We start from the raw sequence: 27916 nt of genomic DNA on the forward strand, positions 1-27916 counted from the left end.
TGGATGCATTACCTTGGAACCCCAGGAAGCACTGGGGAGTAATAACTTTGAATGACTCTAGGGAGTAGTTATTTCAAAATAGCAGCAGTGGAGCATCCATACTACACTGTTTCTGAATAACTATTTCAAAATAAGCATTATTCCTCATGAAAAGTAGGAGTCATTATTTCTAAATAACCAGCCCATTATTTTAAAAAAATGGGCTTGGTAGTGTGGATGTTCCGCTTGTTATTTCAACCAGGGCTCAATGGCTATCAGCCAGGATGGGAAGGGATGGTGTCGTTAGCCTCGGTTTGTCAGAAACTGGGAATGGGGGACAGGGGATGGATCACTTGAGGATTATCTGTTCTGTTCATTCCCTCTGGAGTGCCTGGCATTGGCCACTTTCAGAAGACAGGCTACTGGGCTCGATGGATCTTTGATCTGACCCAGTATTGCAGTTCTTACCTATGATTCAGAACAAATCACTTTGGGTATGTCTACACTACAGCGCTAATTCGAACTAACGCATCTAGAACTAAAAACTAGCAGACCCTGCTGGCACCGTAGCCAGCCCGTGCCCCTTTAAGGGGTCCAGGGCCGGGAGGGGGACATAGAGTTTCCCTGGTGTTGGCCAGAGTGGCCACCAGGGAAACCTGGGGAGGGCTAGCCTCCCACTAGTTCGAATTAAGGGTCTACACAGCCCTTATTTCGAACTAGCTAGTTCGAACTAGGCTTAATCCTCGTAAAATGAGGTTTACCTAGTTCGAACTAAGCGCTCCGCTAGTTCAAATTAAATTCGAACTAGCGGAGCGCTAGTGTAGCGCCTATTAAAGTTAGTTCGAACTAACGTCCGTTAGTTCGAACTAACTTTGTAGTGTAGATACTTTGTAGTGTAGTGTAGTAACTTTGTAGTGTACCCTTTCAGACTAAGTTGGCCATCTTTATCCAGTATTTTAGCTGGTTGTGCAATAGACTACAGATTTACTTTTGAGAGCAATCCTGGTTGCTGTTTCAATTCTAGCTTAGAGGAACTATTTGCTTTTGCTCAACATTTTTGTATAGCTTTGAAAATGGATATTTGCAAACTTCACTCAATTCAGGGGACACTCACTTCGAAGTAGGAATAAGAGCCTCCGGAAAAGGGCGCTTTTTCCGGAGGATCGGGGCCAGTGTAGACGCTCTTTTCCGGCTTTTTTAAAAGCCGGAAAAAAGCGGCGGACATTTTTATTTAAATGCCGCGGGGGATATTTAAATCCCCCGCGGATTTCCCTACTACGATAGGTGAAATTTACATGCCCCTTCCGGAAAAGGGGCCAGTGTAGACGAGCCCCTATTGTGCAAAAAGGCAAGTGTGGACGCTCCAGAGGGGTTTCTTGCACAAGAGACCCCTACAGGAAAAAGCACAGGTGCTCTGATAGCCATTCTGGGAATGACCATCAGAGCTTTCTTGTGCAAGAGTGTCCATGCAGTGTGGACACTCTCTTGTGCAAAAGCATATCATTTTTGCGATGTGCTTTGAGGTGTGGACATGCTCTTGCGCAAGAAGTTTTTGTGCAAAAACTCTTGCTCAAAAGGCTTCTTGCACAAGAAGCCTGCAGTGTAGCATAGCTCAGGAGTATGAGTAGGCACCGGGATGAATCTATCTTCTCATCCCTAACTGTAGGTCAGTATAGAATGATATTGGCAGGACCGCCTGAAGAAGCTTTGCCAGCCAATGTCTGTGCTGCATCTGTCCCATAAATAATGAGGAGATCTCAATATGCAGGGCTATCAATCTGGCTCCTTTCACCAATATTTCTTCATAATTAAAAAGAAAACACCCTGGAAGATAAGGTAAACACAAAGTCATTTCATTGCCACTGTGGAAGCCAAGCCTCAATGTTTGTTTTAAAGGAACGAGCCCATGAATTGTTTAAAAAATAGTTGTTTATGGTCTACCTTCAACCCCAGAAATACAAACAAGTTCTTCTTAATTAGAAATCTTGCTAAATTTTTATTTCCTTGGTAAATTAGCTGATGCTAAATTGCATAGAAAATCACCGTGCGGTACCTATGTCATGTTTATTAAAACTAAATTTTCCCCTAGGCGGTGTCATTATGGTGAGTATCAACTTAATTAATAATGGCAAGAAACTTATAATCAGGTATTGCTGGTTTTTTACACTGCATTGAAGACTAGTTCAACAGCAGGTTTTTGGACTCATGAAACAAATTAGCATAAGATAAAAGTTTAATTAAAACAAATCTAAGAGCCTGACTCATCATTTTATCTTGCAAGTATTTACAACTATTCTATTAAATGTGAATCCCTCTGACATTTCCACTTTATTCAGAAGCAGTCTCTGTTTTCCTGTAATTACTAATAAAGATGGGTAAAGCACCACTGTCAGTTTTACCATCCTTATTTATGTTCAGTTAAAAATAAAATCCACCTCACTTTGCATTCTTCCATGACAACTCTCCCCTTCTGGGACTAAAGAATGTTTCCTTTCCAGAAAGTTAAATGTAAAAGCAACAACAACATGAGGTTTGATATACAAGTCATTTGATGTCCTCTGGAGCCAAAATGTATTATGTCAAATATATATGATAAATTACATTAATCACATAAACCGTTATAACTTAAATGGGAATACATGGGTTATAAATCAGCACTGAATTTGACCTTATGGATCTGCTTGCCCAGAGAACATCAAAGGTATAGCTTTATTTCTTTGGAAGCTGTGGGCATTCTCCCTCCCCCAGTGAATATTTTGGAAGAATAAAAAACGGGGTAGAGACTTCATTCATGCAAAGTGGCATCTTTATTTCTCCAGCTGAAGGCTACCACATCTAAACACTGATCTAGCAATTGATTCTGCATGCATACAAGTGTCTGCTCAGATGGAGTTAATTGCAGGATTGGGCTCTAATTTTTTAAAATAAAGGAAGTGCAGCTAACTCTATGGTGGACATTTACATATAGAAGCTGGTATAGATGCTAAAGGTGTAGGGTTGTGTGTTACTGCTAACAGTGAGGATGTTGGATTGGTGTGCAGGTGCATGTACTGGCAGTGGGGTTTGAGTGGAATCTGCAAATATGCCTATGGTGTAGACATCCTGGAAGAATAGTGGAAACAAATAGAGTACAGGCAGTCCCCGGGTTACATGGATCCGACTTACATCGGATCCCTACTTACAAAACGGGGTGAGGCAACCCCGCACTAGCTGCTTCCCCCCAGCAGACCAGGGAGACACGAAGCTAGCGCCCCCTCCCCCAGCAGACTAGGGAGACGCGGAGCGGCTTTTCTCAGCAGACACCTCAGCTTTAGAATAAAGGACTGAGGGAAGTGAGGTGTGGGAGAATAAAACTGAGCTCTGGAGAAATGTTTGGCTAGAGTTTCCCCTACAATATGTACCAGTTCCGAGTTACATACAAATTCAACTTAAGAACAAACCTATAGTCCCTATCTTGTACGTAACCCGGGTACTGCCTGTATCATGGGATGGTGAGAAATTACACAGGGACCTCACTTCAAGTTTTTTGCTTGCAGATCTTTCCAAAAATTTTCACCTGTCTGAGGAGCAAGAGTACATGCAAGTGTTAAATATCACATGATAGACCAGTGATTGGATACTTGGCATAAGGAGATGCAAAAATGAGACTCAATGATGCAAGGGGATATATTTCTTAACTTGTTCTTCAAATTTAGCCATATTGTCATATGTGAGTGACTAAAAGTAGCTGTCTACACGTATGATGTGTTAACTCATATACACTGGCTAGTATATATATGTTATATAAATAATATGGATTATCTATTATATAATGTGTGTATATGCATCAAGCACCGAAAACATTAAGTACAAAAATTGTAACTGTGATATGGTCTAAACTGGCCTATGCTATAATCTTGTTCACTTATGCTGAGTATTCCACAACTCCTTGCATTTGCTGTAGTAAGCACTTGGCAGATAGGAAACCTGTCAAAATCAAGATACATTTGTTCTATGTCTTAGTACAAGCAAGGGAAATATCTTCTTGGATCAATCTCTCAAATGCTAGTATTGAAAGCAAAGATATGAAAGGAAAAGAATGACAAGTTAGGGAACTGGAACAAACTGATGGGTTGTCATTTAGTGATGTACAAAGAAACATGTAATTTCTGAAATCAAATAAATAATACCAGCTGAAATGTGTGACTCAGGGAGCACACTTTCTGCATCAGGCAAATGTAATATTACTGTTCAGGACTACTCTTCAGAGATTGGTATTATATAGAACCTTCCCCCAGTACCATATTAATAAACCTTGCTGACACTGGTTCTCTTGTCTCTTGAATATATTTTACAATGAGACAAAATGTGGTTGACCAGTTGACTCTACAATTTACCAACAGATGTCTGACTTTTTTCTTACAACACTCCCATCCTGAGTCCTATACCCTGAGTAATGCTGTAACAAAGTTTGACTGTTTTTATGGTTGGCATAGTCATATTTCAGTAACAGTTTTTTTAACACTGAGCATTTAACACTCTTTCTTGTTTAAATTAAAACGTAACAGATTCATACATTTTAATGCCAGAAAGGACCACTTGATCAGCTAGTCTGAACTCCTGTATATTACAGGCCATTATATTTACCCCATTTATCCCTGAATAGAGACCAATAATTTGTGTCTGGCTAAAGCATAACTACCAGAAAAAAACAGCCAATTCTGAGTTGTAGACATCAAGGTATGGAGAATCCAACATTCCCCTTGATAGTTTATTCCAATGATTAGTCACCTTCCCTATTAAACTTTGTTCCTTAATTTTAATATCAATTTGTCTTCTTCAGCTTCCAGTCATTGATATATTTTATGCCTTTCTCCACAAAATTAAAGAGCCCTTTAGTATCTGGTATTTTTTCCTGATGAAGGTACTTATAAAATGGAATCAAGTAACCTTTCAAGTCTTCTTTTGAAAAGCTAACCAGATTGAGCTCTTTAAAAGTCTTTCACTTAAAGACATTTTCTCCATCCTTCAGATAATGTTTGTGGCTGTTTTCTGCATCCTCTCCAATTTTTCAAAACCCTTTTGAAAATATGGAAGCCACATGTGGATTCAGTATTCTAATACTAGAGCTATTCTCAGGAATAAAATCAACTTCCTGCTCCTACTCACTATTCCCTTGTTTATACAGTACATCCAAGGAACCCATTAGCTCTTTTTAGCACAGCATCATAGAACAATATAGAGTTGTTTGTCCACTCTGACTTTATAATTCTTTTCAGAGTCACTGCTTTCCAGCATGTAGGTAGGGCCTGTCTTCTTTGTTCCTATTGGTATGACCATGTACTCTGTAATATTAAAACACATTTTGTTTGAATGGGTCCAGATGACTGCCCTATCCTCAACATTATTTACCACTTTGCCAAACTTTGTGTCATCTGCACATTTTACTAGAAAAATAAAATGTTTGATTTCCAGATCACTGATCAGATTTAGAACTGATCCCTGCAGAAATGCTTTCCTATTTATAACTATGTTTTGAAATTTGTCAGTTAAGCTGCTCTTAATCCATTTATTGATATTGATACTGATTGTTTCATTGATACTTTTAGGGCTAAATTTTTACTGAGAATGTCATGCAGCATTAAGTCAAATGCCTTAAAAAGTAATTGTAAAACCAAAACAAGATATTGTCATGCACATTGTTGTTCAGTAAAAGTTGTACAGGTTGCACCTCCCCAAACTGGCAATCTCTGGTCCGGCAATATCCATGGTCCGGCATGACCATGAATGTTCCTGGATCAGAGAGTCTGGTGGCCTAGTGGCAGGAGGGCTATCCAAAAGTGGAACTGGGTTGAAGCAGCAGGATGGGGATGGGGCTGGTGGGAACCCTGAACAGCCCACAGTAGTGGGGCCGGAGCCATCAGCAGCCCCCTGCAGCACTGAGATTGGGTCTGGGGCTGCACCCACAGCGCAGGACCAGGCAGTTGACAGCTTGCGGTAGTGCGAGGCTAGAGTTGGTGGCAGTTCCCAGCAGTCTGTGTCAGCCCAGGGCTGGGGCCAGAACCTTTGACAGTTCCTGGGAGCCTGCGGCTGTGGCAGCGGGACCAGGACCAGAGCCAGCTCCCACCAGCCCACAGCAGCAGGACCAGGGTAGAGCCGGCAGAAGCCCCTAGTAGCCCATGGCAGTGGGGCCGGGGTCGGACCCACAGTAACACAGGGTGGGGCTGGGGCTGGAGCCTGTGGCAGTCCACGATAGTGTGAGCTGCTGGGGTCCATGGGCAACCTCCAGCCAGGGCAGGACAGCAGGGCCAGCCAGGACTTCGGGTCGTGGGGGGCCTCCCAGAGCTGTCAGCGCTGAGGGTCAAGGGCTATGGGGCTATGGCAGGGGACCTTCCCTAGTCCTGCAAATTCCCTGATTTGGGACCGGTCAGGTGCTGGACCAGGGAAGTCCATCCTGTACTATATGAGTGATGATATGCTATCACTGACATTATACATACTATTCTCAATGAATATGGCTTATTATTTCTTAATATTAAATTAAAACTCATCACAGGTTTATTGACCCAGAACAGCCTGAGATGAGTTTTCTTCATTCTTGACTTTCCCCCTCATGTACAATGACAAAGCTATAACTCTAATACAATACAATTTTAATGGTTCTTATGAAACCAAAATTTGCATTATTGTGGTATCTGAGTCATAGTAGCATGAGCCAGTTTCCTCTTTTCAAAGCACAAAGAAGGTGTAAAGTGTTTATGAAACAATTTGTTTTTATGAGGCATCTGACATACAGTGACAATACTTACACAAACTGTAGTGAAGTGGTCTGAAACTGTGAGTAAAGCGCCTTGCAGTTTCATTACATTTCTCGGGTTTTTAATTTAAGAATGCTGTGATGGCTTTATTCCACATCCCTGAGTACAAGAATGGTATTTTCTGTGAGCTTTCAGACTGAATTTTTGAATAACTAATAGAATACAAATGTGTCAGATAGCTGGATCTGAATGCCTTCTGCAACATTCTATTACCCTAATCAGCAGAGAAAAAATGTAGGGAATATTAATAAAAACTATGTGTAACATACTGATTGTTGTGTGAAAATGCTTTAGATTTTGTGTTTAAATGAATTTTATACAGCCTATGCCAGAAGATATTGTATTTTTCTGTTACTAAAACAAATCCCAGATAATGAAACAATTACACCAAATTATATTTCATTCATACAATTGAACATAAATTGCAAATGGCATTGTAATTATAGTTTTGATAGATGTCAGTAGAAGGGACTTGCAGAAGGGTTTTGATTTTTGCACACCAGATGGGTAACTGCCATGCAATTTCCCCCTAGTTTTTTCTAGTTTCACAGATATTCATTACGTATTATGTATTATGGTCTGGAGCCTGTAATTAAACCAATATCCTTATCTATCATATGTGAATCATTCCTTGCTTTAAAACAAAAACAAAAACAAGAAAGCCCCCAACAGCTTAGGAGACAGGAGTTCCTACCCAAGAAGTTTATTTAGCTTTGTACGTTGGCGGGAAAGAGGGAAAGATTTTCCTTCACCTTTGGAATTAACACAGTTTTTGGCTCTCTAAACCACACAGATCTCAGATTTGTCAAGGCCAGAGTCATCCATGTAGGGACTCTGGGGGTATGTCTAAACTACATGGCTCCAATGGAGCCATGTAGATTTGTTTGTTTGGCAAAGGGAAATGAAGCCGCGATTTAAATAATCGCGGCTTCATTTAAATTTAAATGGCTGCCCCGCTCTACCGATCAGCTGTTTGTAAGCAGATCGGGCAGTCTGGACGCTCCCCTGACGACATGAAAGCCCTTTATCGACCTCCCCGGTAAACCTCATCCTATGAGGCATAACTGATCAGCTGTTTGTCGGCTCAGCGTGGCAGCTATTTAAATTTAAATGAAGCTGCGATTATTTAAATCGCAGCTTTATTTCCCTTTGCCGATCAGCCTAATCTACATGGCTCCATCGATGGAGCCATGTAGTTTAGACACACCCTGAGTGAAATCCTGGCCCCAAAGAAGTCAGGCTAAGTCTACACTATAGCCTTTTTTCGGAAAAAGCTACACAAATTCATGAGGTTGAGTGAGACAATAAGGGTATGTCTACACTACAAAGTTAATTCGAACTAACAGATGTTAGTTTGAATTAACTTTGATAGGCGCTATACTAGCGCTCCGTTAGTTCGAACTTAATTCGAACTAGCGGAGCGCTTAATTCGAACTAGGTAAACCTCATTCTACGACGACTAACGCCTAGTTCAAATTAGCTAGTTCGAATTAAGGGCTCTTCCTGGGACGAGCCTGGTGGCTCCCAGGAGCCTGCCTGGGGCCGCAAGAGGCGGGCACCCGCTTGGTCTAGTGTGGAGATCGTGGACCTCATCAAGGTTTGGGGGGAAGCCTCCAATGTCCACGATCTCCGCACTAGCCACAGGAACGCGGCTGTCTACGGCTGCATGGCTGACAGCCTGGCCGCCAGAGGCCACCAGCGGATCCAGGAGCAGGTCCACTGCAAAATAAAGGACCTGCGGCAGTCCTACTTCTGGGCCTGCCTGCTAGGGGCCGACCCGGAGGCCTGCCCCCACTTTCAGGCCCTGGACCGCATCCTGGGGGCTCACGCCGTCCATGCCCCCGGGTGGTCATTGACCCCGGGGCAGAGGGACCGGTCCTGGACACCGAGGAGGAAGAGACGGAGGACGCCGTGAGCCAGGAGCCTGCCCAGGACCCAGGATCCCCAAGGAACCCCACAGACAACATCTCCTGTGTCGTCCGAGGCCGGGGAGGTCTCCACCTGTGAGTACCATCATGCTCCCCTTATGTGTACGGGGGGATGGGGTGGGAGAGGGAGCCCAGGGACCATGCGCCTGGGCCTTGCCCACCGTGGAGCAGCAGCTGGGTGTCATGCAGGGGCCTTGGCCTTGCAGAGGGGGACTGGGTTTCACCCACCTTGTCCCCAGGGAGAACTGACCGCTGCTCTTGTTTCACCACAGCCGCAGCACCTAGGACTGCAGGGCGCACCACCCTGCCTGCAACAGCCACCCGCGCCCGGGCCAGCTGGCGTGCCAGAAACCAGGAGGAGTACCAGCGGCGGCACCTCCGGTTCATGGAGCAGCTGCTCCGCAACCATGAGCACTGGGTCCGAGAGGACCTTCAGCTGCATCAGCGGAATGTGGATGCGCTGGAGGAGCAGGGCCGTGGCCTCAGAGGCCACCTCCAGACCCTGGTGGACCGGTTCCTGCCTCCTCCTGCTCCAGCTCCTGCGGCTGCCGCAGCTCTCACTCCTCCTCCCACCCCTGCTGCCCCTGCTCCCTCTGCTGCCCCTGCTCCCTCTCCCACTTTCTCCGCACCCCCCATCCCTCCTGCCCCACCCTCCACAGCCGCTCCCCCCAAGGTCCCCGCACCCAAAGTGTTGCGAGACGGGAGAGCCAGCCAGACCCCCAAGCCTGAGCTTTCCCTTCCCTTCCCTTCCTCTCCTTCCACCCCCTTCCAGATCCCTCCTCCCAGGTTTCCCCTCCCCTCTCCCACCCTCACTCCTCCCTCCGCCACCCCAGTTATGTAAAATAAAGAGAGGGTTTTTTTGCCAAAACAAGTGTCTTTATTTGACATTAGGAAGGGAGGTTAGGGTATGTCTACACTACCCCGCTAGTTCAAACTAGCGGGGGTAATGTAGTCATCCGCAGTTGCAAATGAAGCCTGGGATTTGAATTTCCCAGACTTCATTTGCATGAAGCCGGCCGGCGCCATTTTTAAATGCCGGCTAGTTCGGACCCCGTGCCGCGCGGCTACACGCGGCACGGACTAGCTAGTTCGGATTAGGCTTCTAATCCGAAGTAGCTGTACATCCCGGGCTTCATTTGCAACTGCGGATGACTACATTACCCCCGCTAGTTCAAACTAGCGGGGTAGTGTAGACATACCCTTAGGGAGGGGAAAGGGGAAGGTGGGGAGGGTGGAAGAAGGCCCAAGTGAGGCATGCAGGGAGAGTTCAGTCCTCCTCCTCCACCTGGAAGCTCTCCCGCAGGGCTTCCCGGATCCGGACGGCCCCTCGCTGGGCTTCCCGGATGGCGGCGGTGCGGGGCTGAGCATACTGGCCAGCCATGCAGTCAGCCTCAGCCATCCAGGCTGGCAGGAAAGCCTCCCCCTTCCTCTCGCACAAATTGTGCAGCACAGAACATGCTGCCACCACGGGAGGGATGTTGTGCTCGGCAAGGTCAAGGCAGGTGAGGAGGCACCTAAATCGGGCTTTCAGTCACCCGAAGGCCCCCTCAATGATGATGCGGGCCCTGGTCAGCCTCGCATTGAAGGTCTGGCGGGAGGGGTTGAGGTGCCCCATGTAGGGCTTCATGAGCAAGGGCTGTAGGGGGTAGGCCGCATCCCCTAACAGGCAGACGAGCATGTCCACGTCCCCAACCCTGATGTGGCAGTCGGGGAAGAAGGTCCCGGCGTGCAGCCTCTGGCACACGGAGGAGTTGCGGTACACCCTGGCGTCGTGTGCCTTGCCGGACCAGCCCACATTAATGTCCGTGAACTGTCCCCGGTGGTCACACACGGCCTGCAGGAGGACGGAGAAGTACCCCTTGCGGTTCACGTACCGGGAGGCCTGGTGTTCCGGGGCACGGATGGGTATGTGCGTCCCGTCGATGGCCCCCCTGCAGTTGGGGAAACCAAGGGCGCTGAACCCCCGGGTCGGCGAGGCAGACCACTCTGCGGAGCAGCACCCGGTTGATGGCCTTGACCACCTGCGGAGAGACACAGCAAAGCGCGAATCAGTGGGGTGCCCGGGTGGCTGGGAGTGCTCGTGCCCTGGCAGTGCCCCGTGCCCCACTCCCGGGAGCAACCCCCCCAGGCGGCGTGTAGTATGGCCGGGAGAGACCGGCACCTCCGGTGCGGGGCACTTTTGCCTCCTCCCCCCCCCGAATCCCTGTTTTCCCTGGGGCGGCCCATCCCCTCCTTGCAGCCCCCCTCGCCTCCGGCCCAGTGGCCGGCGAGTGCCGTACCTGCATGAGCACTGCTCCGACAGTGGACTGGTTCCCGACGCTGAACTGGTTCCCAACGGATCGATAGCTGTCCAGCGTGGAGAGCTTCCAGAGGGCGATGGCCACACGCTTCTGGAGGGGGATGGCGGGCCTCATGCGAGTGTCCCTTCTGCGCAGAGCAGGGGCGAGCCACTCGCAGAGCTCCAGGAAGGTGTCCCTCTTCATCCTGAAGTTCTGGGTCCACTGTTGGTCTCCCCAGCGCTCCAGGACGATGCGGTCCCACCAGTCGCTGCTGGTGTCCAGACCAGGGTGGCCAGGCGGAGAGGCAGGGGGCTGACGTGCACCAGGTGGAACCAGGCAGCCTCCAGCCATTGCTGGCAGGCTTGCAGCAACAAGTCCATAAACTGCACCAGAAAGTGCAGGGTGAGCTCTGGCTCCATGTTGCCACCTGCGGCGGCGTCCCCGAAGGGAAGCACCGACACAGACGGGCACAGAGAAAAACGCTTTGCTGTCCCTCAGCGAGGTAGGCAAGCAAGTGGAAAAACTGAGAACCGGCTGTCCAGGGGGGTCCCTTTAAGCACAAGCCTCAGATAGCCTCAGACAGCAGCCATACAAAGCAACTACTGACCTGATGCCCTGCCGGAACCGGTTTCAGCCGCCCTTAAATGCGCCTCTGCATCCAATCAGTGTGGACGCGCTAGTTCGAATTAGCAAAACGCTAATTAGAACTAGTTTTTAGTTCTAGATGCGCTAGTTCGAATTAGCTTAGTTCGAATTAACTAATTCGAACTAAGTTAGTTCGAATTAGCGCTGTAGTGTAGACATACCCCATGGTACTGAACAAATGTGTCTAAATCCTTTCTGTAATGGGGGGACCAGAATTGGATGCAATTGTGGCCTCACCAGTTCCAAATAAAGGAGAATAATCACTTCTCTAGATCTGCTGGCAATGCTCCTCCTAATGCAACCTAATATGTCATTAGCTTTCTTGGCTACAAGGACACACTGTTGACTAATATATCCAGCTTCTCATCCACTGTAAACACTTGGTCCTTTTCTGCAGAACTGCTGCTTAGCCAGTCGGTCCCCATCCTGTAACAATGCTTGGGATTCTTCCGTCCCAAGTGCAAGACTCTGCACTTTTCCTTGTTCAATCTCATCAGACTTCACTATGGACCCTATACCTACCCTTCAATACCCCTCCCATCTGTTCACTTGCTGAGGGTGCAATCCATCCCCTCATCCAGGTCATGAATAAAAATGTTGAACAAAACTGGCCCCGGAACCAACACCTGGGGCACTTCTCTTGACACTGACTGCCAACCAGACATCAAGCCATTGATTGTTCCACTGAGACCCAATAAACTAGCCAGCTTTCTAGCCACCTTACAGTCCATTTATCCAATCCATACTTCCTTAACTTGCTGGCATATTAGGGCGCATTAGGAGGAGTATTGCCAGCAGATTCCTTAACTTGCTGGCAAGAATACTATGGGAGACCATATCAAAAACTTTGCTAAAGACAAGATATATCATGTTCATTGCCTTCCCCATATCCACAAATCCAGTTACCTTGTCATAGAAGGCAATCAGGTTGGTCAGGCATGACTTGCCTAGGATCAAACCTTAAATGATCCTAATGGAAGGATTTCTGCTATTCAAAAGCACTTTCCAAACAACCTTCAAACACGACCATTCACAGGGTGTCAATCATGAATCATCCATGCTATCAGATGAAGGGCTTGGAATTGGGATGAAGCTGGTGCCCATGGTCCTGGAAAATTGTGTCTGGATCCAATGGGAGAGACAGTTGAGGCTTGATTGACATGGTTAATAGGCTCCTGTACCAATACTGAGGAACTGAAAAAACAGTAAATAGTCTGGTAGCACTTTATAGAGCAGTGGTCTCCAACCTTTTTACACCCAAGATCACTTTTTAAATGACAGAACAAGCCAAGATCTACCGCCCCGCCCCTTCCTTGAAGCCCCACCCTCTATTCTCCTCCTCTCCATCACTTGCTAGACCCAACCCTTATAGTGCTGCTTTTTTTCCTAATTCTTCTGTCGGAAGAGGTTTTTCCAACATTTGGCCTGTCTAGACTGGACCAAATGTCAGAAAACCCCTTCTTTTGGAAGCCCCCTTATTCCTCGTGGAAAGAGGAATATAGGGGTGACAGAAAGATCATATTTGCTCTTCCACTAACAGAAGCGGAAGAACAAACACATCCCTGGATGCAGAAGTGTTTTTCTGGAATATCTCTGGAATCCTGAAAAACACCTGCAGTCTAGACGTACCCTCGCTGGGTTGAAACAGGATGTGTAGGCTCTGGGGTGGGAATGAGGGATTTGGGTGTGGGAAGGGATGAGAGATGCAGGGGGAGGTGGATAAGGGAATGCTGGCTCGGGGAGGGGGCTCCTGGCCAGGCAGTGTTGGGGTCAGATGTAGGATTAGGGTACTAAGCAAGCCACAGACTTCTGGATATGAGGGTTCAGGAATTTGGGGTGGTGTATTTGAGGGGCTCAGGGCAGGGGGTTCCAGTGTATGATAGGCTCAGATGTAGGGTCTGGGGGAAAGGAGCATGCGGAAGTGTTATGATGCTGTGGCCAGATTGGGGCTAGGCCCCACTTGGGGGTTTGTTGGCCAGGCTTCATTTTTAAATAAAATACTATGTCAAACACAAAAAGTTTCTGCATTGTCTTTATTTCTGAGAAGGGCAGGGAACCTGTTTTGAGTCAGGGGTCACTGACCCACAGAGAAGTCAGTTGGGGCCACACAAGTGAGATGCAAAAAAACCCTCCTCCAACACCCTGCCCCAAGCTTCACTAATGTGGCCCCAACAGTGTTGGTGGGAGCAGGGGACATTGTACTGGGGAAGGGTGCTAGTGGGTGCTTCGGCAGGGGACAGGGTGCCAGTGGGGACAGAGTTCTGTGGCTGGGGACAGGAGTGGGGACAGAGTTCTGTGGCTGGGGAGTGGGGTGAAGGAACAGGGGGCAGGAGAGAGGGAACATGGTGCGGGGAGGGCAGGAAACAGGGTGCCAGTGGGGGCAGAGAGTCCCCTGCACCCGCCTCCTCCCAGGATTCTGCCCCCCCCCCCCAAGGGAAACCAGCGCATGCCTCCTCCGGGCCCTACTCCCCCCTCCCGCAGAGTAGGGAAACCCCCACGAGCATCTCCCCCGGGGCCAACCCCTCCTCGCGTGGCGTAGGGAAAACCCCATGCTCCTCCTCCAGGGCCGATGTCCCTTCCCAAAGCGCACCTGACATGCCACAGCCCTGAGGGAGGGGAGCAGCCAGCATACTTCCAGAACCCCCAGAAGTCGCGTGAAGCTGCAGGACTTCCGTCCACCCCACAGGCAGCCAGAACTACCTCCATTGTAACTGGAGATAGGTAGTGGGGCTTCTCAGGGGTGTGGGGAAAATGGGGGACCCAAACACCTCGTGATCGACTGGTCAAGGCCTCACAATTGACCAGTCGATCACGATCGACCGATTGGTGACCACGGTTATAGACTAACAAAACATATAGATAGTATCATGAGCTTTTGTGGGCACAGCCCACTTCTCCAGATGACCGGAGTGTTGGATGTCTAGGACCAAAATAAATAGGGGAGACAGGAGAGGGTGGAAGAAGGGAAAATTGAGGGGGTGGGGAACAAGAAAAGGCAGTTGGTAAAAAATATATCAAGGGAAAGTCGAGTCTATAAACACCTAAAAACTAGATAGTCAAAGGGGGCAGATAAGAACCATTAATTAGCAAACAACAAAGAGTCAGGAAGCACTTAGGCTACATCTACAGTATGAGTTTTCTTGGCAAAATATATGCTAACGAGGGACTCATTTGCATGAGTTGCAATCTCATTTACATATTTTCTGCCGATCCCTTTTTTCACTAGGGTACCAATCTTGAGGGAAAAGGGGGTTTTACGCAAAAAGAAAATGTCCACACTGCTTGTTTTTGTGCAAAAACCCTAGCACAAAAACAGTTCGGCAGAAAATATGCAAATAAGATCACGACTCATGCAAATGAGTCCCTTATTAGCATATTTTTTGCCAAGAAAACTTGTTGTGTAGACGTAGTCTTAAAGACTGATGAAACATAGATGGTATCATGAGATTCTTCAAAGACAAAGAACCATTGTTTGATAGGTAGGTAATGACCTAACCATCCAGTATCTTTGTTTAATCCAGAGGTGTGAGAATTGAACTTGGGAATGAGCTGAAGCTTCAGTTCTTCCCTGTAAATTGAGGAGGCCATGCTGGTGCTATAAGGAAGTGGTGACCATGGTCTCTTTTTTATCCTGGAATGCAAAGGAGTCAGAAGGCAAGTAAATAGGAGAAAATTCTTCCAGGATAGGAGTAATAGGTAGGAGTAAATAGCAATCAGTCACCAGGACCAGACAATATTCATACCAGAGCGCTGATGGAACTCAAATGTGAAACTGCAGAACTACTAATTACAGTTTGTAACCTATCATTTAAATTAGCTTCTGTACCAAATGACTAGGGCAGGGGTTGGCAACATACAGCATGCGTGCCATAAGTGGCACACAAGATGATTTTGTGTGGCACATGGTCACTTCCCAGGCGGTCTGTGGCTTGAGCGCAGCCACCCCTCCTGTACACAGTGTGGAGCCGGCACTGGATCTTGAGCCTCATGGTTGTCACACAGCATGGTGGAGGGACCAGGAAAACGGAGCGGGTGGCATGACCCTGCACGGGCTCAACATCCGTGGGGCTGCCTCTGCCCAGTAAGGGCATGCAGCTCCCAGGAGAAAAGGGGTTAACGCCTCCTTCCCCCTGCTACAGACTCCCCTACAGGGATGTGGGGGCATGAAAGTGATGAAGGAGAATGTGGCATACACTTGAGGCTACCGAGAAAGATTAATGAAGCTGCTAAAATGTAAGTAAGTCTATTATTGACTTTAAAAAGTATCAGTGGCATGCAGATCCAAAATAGAAGTGAATAAGTTAAATCTTGGCACGCCACTTCATAAAGGTTGCTGTCCCTTGGATTAGAGGATAGATAATATGATGCCAGTTTTTTAAAAGAGCTCCAGAGGTGTTCCCAACAATTACAGAACAGTAAGCCTGATTTCAGTACTAAGCAAGCTGGTTGAAACTATAGTAAACAATAAAAATGTCAGACACATAGATGAACATAGTTTGTTGGGGGAGAGTCAATGTGGCTTTTGTAAAAGGAAATCATATATTACCAAACTACTAGAATTCTCTGAGAGGGTCAACAAGCATGTGGACAAGAAGGATCCAGTGGATACAGTGTATTTAGATTTTCAGAAAGTTTTTGATAAGGTCCTTTACCAAAGATTCTAAGCAAACTAAGTTGTGATGGGATAAGAGGGAAGGTCTGTTCATGGACTGGTAACTGGTTAGAAGATAGGAAATAAAAGGTAGGAATAAATGATTAGTTGACAGAATGGAGAGAGGTGTCCCCCGGGGTTCCTACTGGAACCAGTCTTATTCATCATATTAATAAATGGTCTGGAAAAAGGGGTAAACAGTGAGGTGGCAAAATCTGCAGCTGATACAAAACTATTCAAGATATTTAAGTCTGAAGCAGACTGTGAAGAGCTACAGAAGGAAATCATAAAACTGGGTGACAGGACAACAAAATGGTAGATGAAATTCAATGCTGATAAATGCAAAGTAATGGACATTGGAAAACATAATCACAGGCACAGGCAGGATATTTGCCAGAAGCTGGGAATGGGTCAGAGGGGATGGTTCACTCGATGGATCACTTAATCACTTACCTATTCTGTTCATTCCCTCTGGGGTATCTGGCATTGTCCCCTGTCAGAAGACAGGACACTGGGCTGTAAATGGACCTTTGATCTGACCCAGTATGGCTGTTCATATATTCATATGTGAAAAGAATCTGTCTGAGTGGATCTCCTCCCAGGAACAGAACTGATGGCTTTTTCACTTGTTCTGGTTGCAGACAGATCCATTGGGGAGTTCTCCAGAGCTGAAAGATGGACCTGGCCTTGTCTGGGTCACTCAACCATCAGAGAAGGGTTCAGTTTCTCTGGAAGGTTAGCAGCCTTGAAATTAATTGAATTGTTTGTAAGAAAGTCCCAGAGGCAAATTGCCTCCTGGCTCAGCTAAGTTGACCCTGCCCCTCATTGTAAAACTTGGTTCTCAAATTGTCTGTTAGAATTAATACATTCTTCCTTCATATGGCAATGACTCGGGGCACACGCTTATGCTAGCCATACCTGCAGCTTTGAGATACAGTCTGCATGCTGAACTACATAGCTGTCCTGTGGCTCAGGAGACTGATGCAACTGTATGCCGTAGTCAGGGGGTATGCTTTTGGCTGCAGACGTAGGTCCCATAATGTTTTGAGCCTAGATTGCAGTAGGAAAACCTTGAGCTTTGAGGAGTCTGAGACAGCCCCAGTGAACTCTATTGTCTGTATTCTGTTGTCTTAATGCTGGTTCAGGAGTAATTTGTCCCAATAACCTAGGAGCCTCAGCCTGTTCTGTGGACAGGACAGTGGATATGCTGGATAGGACTGGAGCCTTAGTCTGACTTGTGATCCCAAGGTTGTCCAGGTGCAGGAATACATGAACACCTAATTTTTGTAGATGTGCTGCCACCACTACCATGCACTTTGTGAACAGCCAAGGAGCAGCTGGCAGACCAAACAGAAACATGGTGAACTGATAGTGGCTACCATTCAAACCTGGGAAAACTCCAATTGTGGTGGTGTATTGTGACATGGAAATAAGTGTCTTTTAAATTGAGGGGAGCATGCTAGTTCTTCTGTTCCAGGGAAAGAATAAATTGAAGCTAGGGTAATCATGCTGAATTTTATTTTCTTTGGCAATTTGTTCAACTTGCTTACATCTAAAATAGGCCTGAGGCCCTTTTCTGCCTCAGAAACGAGGAAATAGCAGAAATAGAAACCTTTCCCCTGAGATATCACAGAACTTCTTCCTGAAGAAGAGGATAGATCTCCCACTGAAGGGCAATCTTGTGAGTGTGGCCCCTGACAAGGAACTAGATGTCATATTCCAATTCCACCATGCTTAAGACCTTTTCCCTGATACTATGTAGACCCAAACACCTAGGAAGTGGGACAAGTGATTGGAAATCAAACTGGGGAACTGATGGAATTACAGGAATTAGCACATTGCCTTTGACCAATCCCGTTCAATGTCTGTATGTATGAGATAACTGGACAGAATGAGCCCACAGATACTGAAGAAAAGGGCAATGGAAGGTGCCTGTCATAATCTTTGTCCTTTTTTCTTGTCCAATCTTGACATCAGGGAGCATTGACTTGGTGACTGTATAGCTGCTGTGGATGAAACCACTTTCTTTTTGTGCCCAAGGTATACATTCCAAGAATTGTCAGTGTCACCCTGGAATTCCTAAGGCTAAGCCTGCCATCCGTTTTTTTACCAAAAAGAAGCAAGGGACCTTAAAAAGGGAGGTCCTGGAGAGTTTGTTGGACTTTTAATGGTAGTCCAGTCCAACCATGAATACCTTCTCATAGGAATAGCTGATGCCATGATTCAAGCAGCCCTGTCTGCACTACCTATACCATTTTGGAGAACAATCCTGGTGACCAGCTTATGACCATATGTTCTTCAGCAATTACTGCAAACTCCTGTCTACAGTCTGGTAACTTTCCTTAAATTTTATCAGGTTTTCCCAATGAGTGAAATCATAGTGATTCAGGAATGTCTGTTGGTTTGCAATTCTGAGGTAAACACTCCTTGAGGAATAAAGTCTACAACCAAACAGATCCAGATTCTTTGAGTCTTTGCCTTCAGTGTTGATGCTTTTTGCCCACATGTTTCCCATTCAGTGGCAGCTGCCACTATAAGAGAACTTGGGATGGGGTGGGAGGTTGGACGATAAGATTAAAATTGTTCAGAAGACAAAGTACCTCCTCTCAGATCATTTTACTCTCAGGGGCAAGGAGGGGGCAAGATCCTTGACTGACTCTATGATGGCTTGATTAATTTGAATAACCTGGCCAGGGGTTGCTGATATCAGAATGTCCAGCTACTTGTGAGAGCTTTCATACATCTCTTCTGCCTGAATGTTAAGTACAGAGGCCACCCTTCTCAAAAGAGCATCAGGAGCCTATGGTCCTCTAACAGTGGTGAGTCACTTGACAGGTCAATAGCTTCATCTGGTGACAAGGACAAGGACACAACAGGCAGCTGAAGTGATAGCTGGTGTACAACTTGTGTTGGGAAAGTTGCCCAAGTGACTTCCGACTGTTTGATCTCGGTATCAGAGAATGATGCACTTGATACCAGTGTGCTCTCCATGGGTATGTCTACACTATCCCCCTAGTTTGAACTAGGGTGGCTAATGTAAGCATTCGAACTTGCAAATGAAGGCCGGGATTTAAATATCTTGGACTTCATTTGCATGTTCCCGGGCGGGCGCCATTTTTAAATCCCCTTAGTTTGAACTGACTACCCGCGGCTACACACGGCAGTCAGAAGTTAATCCGAACTAAGTCCTTAGTTTGGATTAACTGTTACACCTCATTGCAGGAGGAGTAACAGTTAATCCAAACTAAGAACTTAGTTTGGATTAATTTCTGACTGCCGCGTGTTCGAACTAAGGGGATTTAAAAATGGTGCCCGCCCGGGAACATGCAAATGAAGCCCGGGATATTTAAATCCCGGGATTCTTTTGCAAGTTCGAATGCCTACACTAGCCACCCTAGTTCAAACTAGGGGGCTAGTGTAGACATACCCCATGACAGCAAGCAGGATGGTGGAAGGGAGGTCGTAGCTGGCAGGAGGGAGAATCCATGAGAATCCATATCCAGAATGCCACTGGTATGGGCCAGAAACCCACTGACCCTTAGAAGAAGGCCTGTGCTGCCAAAGCCTTTGATGAGAGGTAGGGTGCTCTGTGTTCTGAATGGGATACAAGTGGCCTCACCTCCAAGTCTGAAGAAGAGCCAGATACTTTTGACAATGGAGAGGCAAATTCAGTTGGGACTCGGGAAAGATAACCCAGATCCAAGGATGGCAGTACCTGGAAACTGCAGTAGTGCAGAATCCTGATGTGTTGAAATATGAGCTGTGAGCATCAATACCAGCTACAGACCTTCTGCTGGTGATGCCACTACCAGGAGACTAAACAGGTCTCATTTGGCTCTGTATGCCTCTGGAGTGGTTGGGAGCAGTACCATTTCACCAAAAGTTTTTCAGGGGACAGCCTCAACAGACCTGGCACAAGCTCTGGAGGTGGCAATCCCCTCTTGGCAGACGAGTCCAGGAAGCACCTTGCCAGTATGGGTTCCCAGCTGAATCCACTGCATTTATTAAGACCACAGTCTTATTTATGACTTATTACAAGAACCTTTAACCTACTAACCCCAGTTTTTGTCCTATACTTGTAGCAACATTAACAGGCCACTTCACCTTGAATGGTCTGTTAGTTTAAGAATAAGTAATTAGTACATATACTTTCTGTTTGATCTTGTATTTAGCTATGATTCTAAGTACCTTTCCCAGACTTCAGGAAGACCTCTGTATAGCTCAAATGCTTGTCTCTCACCCACAGAAGCTGGTTCAATAAAAGACTATTTTTGAACATTTAGGCCATACAGAAAGTTATTGATGTCAGAGAGTCTGATTTTATTCTCTCTTTTATACTCTAATTTACACTATGTAACTCTATGGTTATACTTAATATTAACTTTTGATTATTTTTATATGATAAGCTTTTGTAATTCTTTTATGTGCTAACCAGAATACTTTTTATATTGTATATTGACATGTTTACAGTCCTACATCTATTTAAACTAAAAAGTTCAGTGTCTTTCAATTAAATCTAATGGGTGACAGCCCACTTAATTAACCTCATTAGCACTGGTCCTACATTTGACAGGTAACTTTTTTTCTTGTTATAAATAACTTGGTTTCTGTTATTTCTACTTCAGCTCATCACCTGATGAAATCGGTTTTTGTTAGTCTCTACGGGTACATCTACACAGAAACATTATTTTGAAATAATGTCGAATACTGTCAAGCTGGAGGTCTTCTTACTCCGACTTCTGTAACCTTCATTGTATGAGTAAGGGAAGTCGAAGGAAGAGTGCTCCATTTCAAACTAAGTGCTGTGTAGATGATCCCAATTTCAAAATAAGCTATTTCTAAATAAGTTACACAATTGACGTAGCTCAATTTACGTAACTTATTTCGAGTTAAGCCCCACTGTGTAGATGCACTCTAAGGTGCCACAGGACTACTCAGTAAGGGTGCATCTACATAGCAGGACTTAACTCAAAATAAGCTATGAAAATTGAGTTACAACAATTGCATAGCTTATTTCAAAATAGCTTATTTCGAAATTGGGATCTACACGGCACTTATTTTGAAATAGAGCACTCTTCCTCTGACTTCTCTTACTCCTTGTAAAATGAGAGTTACAGGAGTCGGAGTAAGAAGTCCCCCAGATTGACAGTATTTTGACATTATTTCAAAATAATGTTGCTGTGTAGATGTGGACTAAGTCATTATGAAATAATTCTAGTTATTTTGAAATAATGTTGCTGTGTAGACATAATGGAATGTGTGTAATCTTTTAACCCGGTTGTTTACCTGATTTTAATGTAGACCTAGTATTCAGGGAAGAGACCACTCAAACTAATGAAAAATGTCTGTACAAAAGTGCTATAAACAAAACTGGGTGATTGATTAGGAATAATTCTTACTACAGATTGGATCTATAATGGATGAAATAATTACCTCTTTGAAGGAAATGTTTACCTTTTTAAGAATAACCAATTGCCAGAGCAGTTAGTACTTATGACCAGATTAGAGATTTCATTTTGCTCATCAGTCAGCTAAAACGGTGAACCATAAATGAGATTACATTATTAATTAGGAAAACAGAATAATGGTAAAATTAATTATGGGAAAGTATTTCCCCTCTAAAATGGATTTTGTCTCACACCCTATAAAAGCATAGAGGGTTTGGAAGTTAATTTGGGAATTACAGACTACGTTCCTAGCATCCCACCAGAGAAGAGAGAGACAGAGAAAAGCTGTTTACCTTACAACATAGTTAGTAATATATCTATTCTTTCTGTATTTTATAAGTACTGTATTATCTTTGATGAAATAATTACATTTGAGCCTGTTATTTGATGATCTCAAATCATTGTTAAATTCAAACATGTAATAATGGACTTCAATGAAGTTACTCCTGATTTATGCTTCCTCAAACAGCTGATCTCTGTAGAAGCTGTTGATTAGACAGTACATAGAATATCTCAGTACAATAAAATCTATGTTGCTATGACATAAAAAATGTTGCCTGTGTTCTAGACTTTTCTTAAATACCTGTAAGATTTCTTAATTTCTTCATGTGTTGCCCCCTTCTCCAGAGCCAGAATTCCATATAATGCTTCTCCTGATGTGGATAAAGTCCGTTGCCTTTGTTCAGCCATCTTATCTGTGCATTACCAAGTCTACCGAGGAGGAAAAAAGAACAACTGGGATTGCATATGTAGGGATCATATTTCTTACTGTTAATTTTAATAAGTTTTCATTTGTAAAGTTACTTTCTAAACTATTTTATAAGTAAGTAAATCTGTAAAAGCATAAACCCTTCCAAAGAAGCCACAGACCCTTTCTTGCCCCAAATACATTATTTTACAATGATTTTCAAAAGAAAAAAAGTGCTTGGATTAGGAGCCAAAGGTCCCAAATAAAAGGTTAGATCCTGCTCTCAGTGAAATTAATAGCAAATTTCCCATTAAACTTCAATGAATGCAGAATCAGGCCTGAAAATAATAAAAGGCCATGTCAGCATAATTGATAATTTTGGTTTTCTCCTTCACTTTCAAGTACTACAAACAAAATTCAACCTCTCACCAAGGGTAAAAATGAATTAAATTTCTAACAGATGGCTCAGGGCAGAGGATTAGGGAGGTGCAATATGACAGTACCTGTAAGAAATTTAAGTGTGGGGTGGAGTGCAGCGGGCTCAGGGCAGGGAGTGGGGATATGGGGAATGCAAGAGTCAGGGCTGGGGATGTGAGGAAGAGCTCAGGGCAGGATGCTGGGGGTAGTACAGGAGTCAGGATTGAGGGTGTGAGGAGGGACTAGGGGAGAGCTTTGGAGTGAGGGGGGGATGCAGGAATCAAGACAAGGGATTGGGAGGGCCTTTGGGCAGAAGGTTGGGGTGTGTGGTGGAGTACAGGGGAGGGACAAAGGGGCCCTTTAGGAAGGGCAAGAAGGCTGAACCACCCCCAATTCCTACTGACGCTGCTTGTTGTTTGCACTTCCCTTCCATTACTGTCAGGGAGCAAGAGGAAAGCTCACAGCATGGGTCACTCACTCTTCTGCCCCCTCCCTGACAGGAGGGAGAGGAATTCAGGGACACTGTGTGCTGTCCTCTTGCTCCTTTACAGTGACTGAAAGGGAACAGCAGGCAATAAGTCGTGGCAGTAGGAATGCGGAGAGAGGGGAGGCTTCACCCCCCTGCCTTCTCTAAAAGATGCCCTAGGGTGGTTTGGGACTGGTGCACTCTGAGTCAGACCCTTTTACCTAGCTACTGCTTAGTGCAGCAGCCTGCAGTTGACCTCCACAGGAGCCTGACTTGGAGCCCCACCTCCTTCTTCAATGGACCCCAACCAGCTCTTACTAGAGCAGCGTTTAGGGGCACACCGCCTTACTTTCACTTCTGCCTCTCACTAAGACCATTGGCTTATTTCAGTAGGATGTCAGCTTTATCTCACCCCAGTCACCCTTTTAGAGCAGATTTCTGATCATTTTTTCCTTTCTGAGCAGCACAAAGTGACTAGATTAGAGGCCAAGGATTGAGCCCAATGTACTATTATAGAATTGACCTTCCATAATAATCTTATGTGTGGGAAAAGTTGAAGTGAAGTTGGGTCTCATGTTCAGAGGTCATGGTTGTGTCCTACAGTGCAATCATTCCAGCAAAATTCCTAAGAAGTCTGTGACAAATTTGCCATTGGCCTCCTTACTGCATGGCAAGAATGAAGGTTAAATGTAGATTCGTCAGTGGATCTACTCCTATGCATATCAATCAGCCATTACCTCATGCCTCCTGCAGGTGGAATTAGCAGCAGAACTACCATCCACAGAGTGGCTCGGCTACCACTTTGCAGCATATGAGGAGGAGCATTTTTGATCCCTGCAGAATTTCTTTATACTGTATTCTGTTAGCACCTACACTTGGATTTGGGGTTGAGGGAAACATCTACTTTTTTGACAACTGAACAACCACAACAAAGCTCTGATCATAACCGAATATAACCAAAGGAAAAATCTACAGTGAGTTGCAGGCTTGTTTTGGAGACAGACATTTCTGAGAACTGAAAGATTAACTAGCATTTCAAAACTACTACTCTGCCATTTCTCTCTTCTCACTGCTGAGCTGGAAACATTATCCTGCCTTTATTCATATATTATTTATAGACACATTTTGGTTCAGATACAGCTTTGTAACAAATTCAACTTCCTTATCTGTATTCAGTTGCAAAACAGGAGCAAGCATGCTATTAAAAACAAAACTAAACAAAACTGCTGGTCAAAAGATTACACAAAATTACATAAAAAAGTGAACTTCCTATGTAACTTTGGCAAAATCTATTTCCTTAAGGAAACCTTATTTACATTGAGGATTTCTTTTTTGTGAATTCTTATTCAAATAAATAAATGCAAAGTAGAAGGATACTGTGAATTACTGAAGTTCGTATATCCAGCTAAAATAAATGTCATAGTGCAAAACTACCTATTAAATAACAGAACATAATAAATAAATGACCATTTAGAAATGGCCTTTAAATATTCAGGCCTTAAATATTAATTGACCAGCTGCATTATGATAAGAATGACATGATTATAACATGTTTAACATGACATTAGCATTGGAACCTATCCTGCTAATGTTTGAGTCAATGGAAGAAATATCTGTCCCAAAAACATTACCAAACCTCTCACAACCAGATAAAATTAGGCAACAATATAAAGTTACTGAACTACAACACAATTTAAAAATGTGTTGCATCACAGCAAAGGCAAAACCCAAAAAGGTAAATTAAGATTAATCTTACTTTAAAGGACAGCAAACTAGCCTAATTTGTACTTTCTCACAAAGCACTTTTTAATATTTTGTTACTGAATCACTAAAATTTTCAGGAACTTAATCTGCCATGCAAACTTCAAGACACTAACAAAGTCATCCTGATCATCCTTCCATTGTAATCAGAGAGAGTTTGGATTACTCATTTTTAGTTGTTCTATAAAAATATGAAAAAAAAAAGATTCAGATAAAATCTGTCAATCCCAGTTTTCTAAAGCAAGTTAAAGTTTCTTTATTAACAACAATAAAGATAGGTACAGTACCTGTTTCAGTTCCAGATCCTATACTGCATGGATTCTAATGTAATATGATCCTAATGTAATATTTTGTGTTAGTGGAATAAAGAAATGAGAATATTGTTTATTTCCATTAAAACTGACAAATATTTTAAAAAGACAAGTGAGATATTGTTAAACAATTACATCTCATTCCCATTTAAAATAGCATGACTTAATTTACTATATTTTCAGCTCATTTAGATTTATGCTATTTATGAGAAAAATAAGGTATTGTGGTTCTAATAACATATGTTTCTAAAATTGCTGTTACAAAGTCTTTTGTGTGAACTTACAACATGATTACTCAGTGTCTTGATAATTTTTGTTAGTGATCTATTAACTCAAAAGGAAAGAAAGCAACAGAAGAAAGTGTTTCCATACCTGAAGCACTGTCCCATACAAGAAGGCTGCTGCTTTTCATCCTTCACATTCAGGGTTAAACAGGTCATTGGAGTTTGGTTACTATTTTTTGTTAGTCTGGTATCCAATTGGTTCTCTCTTTGGAAGACCTATAAAAGAATGAATAAAAAATTCATGAACATAAAGGTTGCTATTACATGACAGCCTATGATACCAAAAATATACTATATTCATGTTTGATTATGCTTCATCCCTTGTTCTGCTGTCAAGCTCTAACAGATATACTGAGTTTGTTGGATTTCCTCCCATCAGTGGTTGCAAGTTGTCTAACAACACTGACCCCCTCACTTTAAGACTTCAAGGTTATATAATTTCAACACCTGTTCACTTCCAAAACAACACAGTACTCGTGAGGTATTACATGGGGCGCTCCTCATTAAAATTCCACCATCAAGCAGAAAGGAAGTTTGGGGTATCTCCACTGCCTTCATTGGGGCTCACCTCTTGAGCTCCAGGATAAAAGGTATCTCTGGCAAACATCAAAAAAGTCTGAAGAGCTATTAATTTGTCTTAGGAATGGAGCAGATTGCACCAAATGTCAGGTACAAAAAAAAAAAAAAAAATTCCCAGAGGAGCACATCTTTGAACACCCCTCATATAGGTCATTTAGACTGAACTATATGAAATGTAGGTTATAGTTCTGCAATCAAATTCATGGACCCCACTGAGGTCATAGGCCAGTAAAGTCAATGCAGACAAAGATCTATTTATCTACCTGCGTCCAACTTAAGGAATAAAGCTATAGTCTATATAGTTTTCAAAAATAAAATATAATAATTTACAATAAAGATATACCATATCTGTTGGCATAGTGGTGATGTCTTCCATCTTGACTGTAATTATTAGAACGTATGTTTCTTTTTTAAAAGGAAACAAAATGGCGAGAACTGTTCAAAAGACAGTTACAATAATTTTATATTCCTCTTGCACTCAGCAGTATTATTTTTCTTCAAACAGTCCACTGAAATTTGTCCTTGGATGAACTTCGAAAATTTCAACCTGAAAGATTAAAGTTTCAGATAGATATGGAAGACTGAAAATAGGGTTGGAATGATTTTTTCTAAAAACCTCAACTATGGTATATGGTGCCATTCCTGTTATTTTGCATATACACATGAAAGTAACTTGTCCATTCAGTGTGCTTGTTCTCAAGTTTCAAATGATTTTGTTTAAAGGCAATTATTATAGACCGAATATATTTTAGAAAGCATGAAAGAAAGAAAATTTAACAAAATGGTTATCACTGCTCCTGTCAGAATAACATGCCTCATTATATAAATAATTTTTGCCAGAAATCTTTGATATCCTGTGAGTCTGTTATCAAGAAAAATATTATCACTATCCTGGGATAAAAGGTAGACACATTATTCTGTGTGATTACAGCTCCCTCTAGTGTTCACAACTACTTTTGTAAACTTTAATAATTTTTAAGTGTCCTCTTTGGTGCTTTTTATTTTGTTTTGTGATGGACCTTTCAGAAAAAACCTAGCCCTTATACAAGTCTAGGGTTTTCCCATTGGAAATGTTGTTTATCCCAATCACTGTCTCAATCTTTGGATTACTCAGCATTTCATAATCTATCAAAGCTCTTTAGTTCCTGATAACACACACCACTTTGAAGTGTAAGACATTTAGTCTACGATCTTGCTTGTATTCCAAATTAAACATAACAGGAGACTCATTTGCATATTACTTTCTGACAGGTTGGAAATGTGGCCCAAACGGGCTGTGGCTAGTGCCTGACCAGTATAGTAGCACACAAGCTGAATCACAGTGAATTAAGCTGAATCCTGATCTGCCTGTACCTTCCATTTTCCCTACATTTTCCTTGGTTTGCAACAGACTAATAGGGTGTAAGCTAGGTGTGTGAACAGGTAACCAATTACCTGGTAAATATCACCCTTACTGGGTAACAGTTAACCGTTATGCAGGAGCAGTTCTCAAACTGTGGCCTGCCGCTGGCGGAGGGCAGCTTCAGCCACGCGGAGCTGCCAGCTCCAACCCATGTGGGGCAGGAGTCAGCGGCCTTGCACATGGCTGGACGTGGCAGCTGGAAAGGGTGGTGGTTGCCACTTTTGGCCTCGCTTGAGGCTGCTGACTCCCAATCTGTGTGAGCTGGGAGCTGGCAACCTAGCA

The 27916-nt window shown here is 44.2% G+C and overlaps 1 protein-coding gene and 1 long non-coding RNA gene across 3 annotated transcripts in view; one reads left to right on the top strand and one right to left on the bottom strand.

The window, feature by feature from the left end:
- Nucleotides 1–22924, top strand: part of LOC112546484 (uncharacterized) — a 49083-nt gene extending 26159 nt beyond the window's left edge. The window contains exon 4 of the long non-coding RNA XR_003090185.2: nucleotides 22354–22924. This is a non-coding gene — a long non-coding RNA (uncharacterized LOC112546484). The remainder of the gene's footprint in view (nucleotides 1–22353) is intronic.
- DNAJC5B (DnaJ heat shock protein family (Hsp40) member C5 beta) overlaps nucleotides 1–26754 on the bottom strand; it is a 50469-nt gene extending 23715 nt beyond the window's left edge. The window contains exons 1-3 of one of the 2 annotated variants that reach the window (XM_025186891.2): nucleotides 26576–26754; nucleotides 25742–25869; nucleotides 22310–22437 (exon numbers count right to left, since the gene is read on the bottom strand). In XM_025186891.2, the coding sequence (XP_025042676.1) occupies nucleotides 22310–22416 (107 nt within the window). In that variant the 5' untranslated portion in view covers nucleotides 22417–22437; nucleotides 25742–25869; nucleotides 26576–26754. Of the gene's footprint in view, nucleotides 1–22309; nucleotides 22438–22917; nucleotides 23055–25741; nucleotides 25870–26575 lie in introns of those variants that run through there. The other variant, XM_025186894.2, reaches the window with a different exon arrangement.
- Nucleotides 26755–27916: the final 1162 nt, after the last annotated feature.

Source organism: Pelodiscus sinensis, chromosome 2 (genome assembly GCF_049634645.1).
Source record: "Pelodiscus sinensis isolate JC-2024 chromosome 2, ASM4963464v1, whole genome shotgun sequence".
NCBI classification, from domain to species: domain Eukaryota; kingdom Metazoa; phylum Chordata; order Testudines; family Trionychidae; genus Pelodiscus; species Pelodiscus sinensis.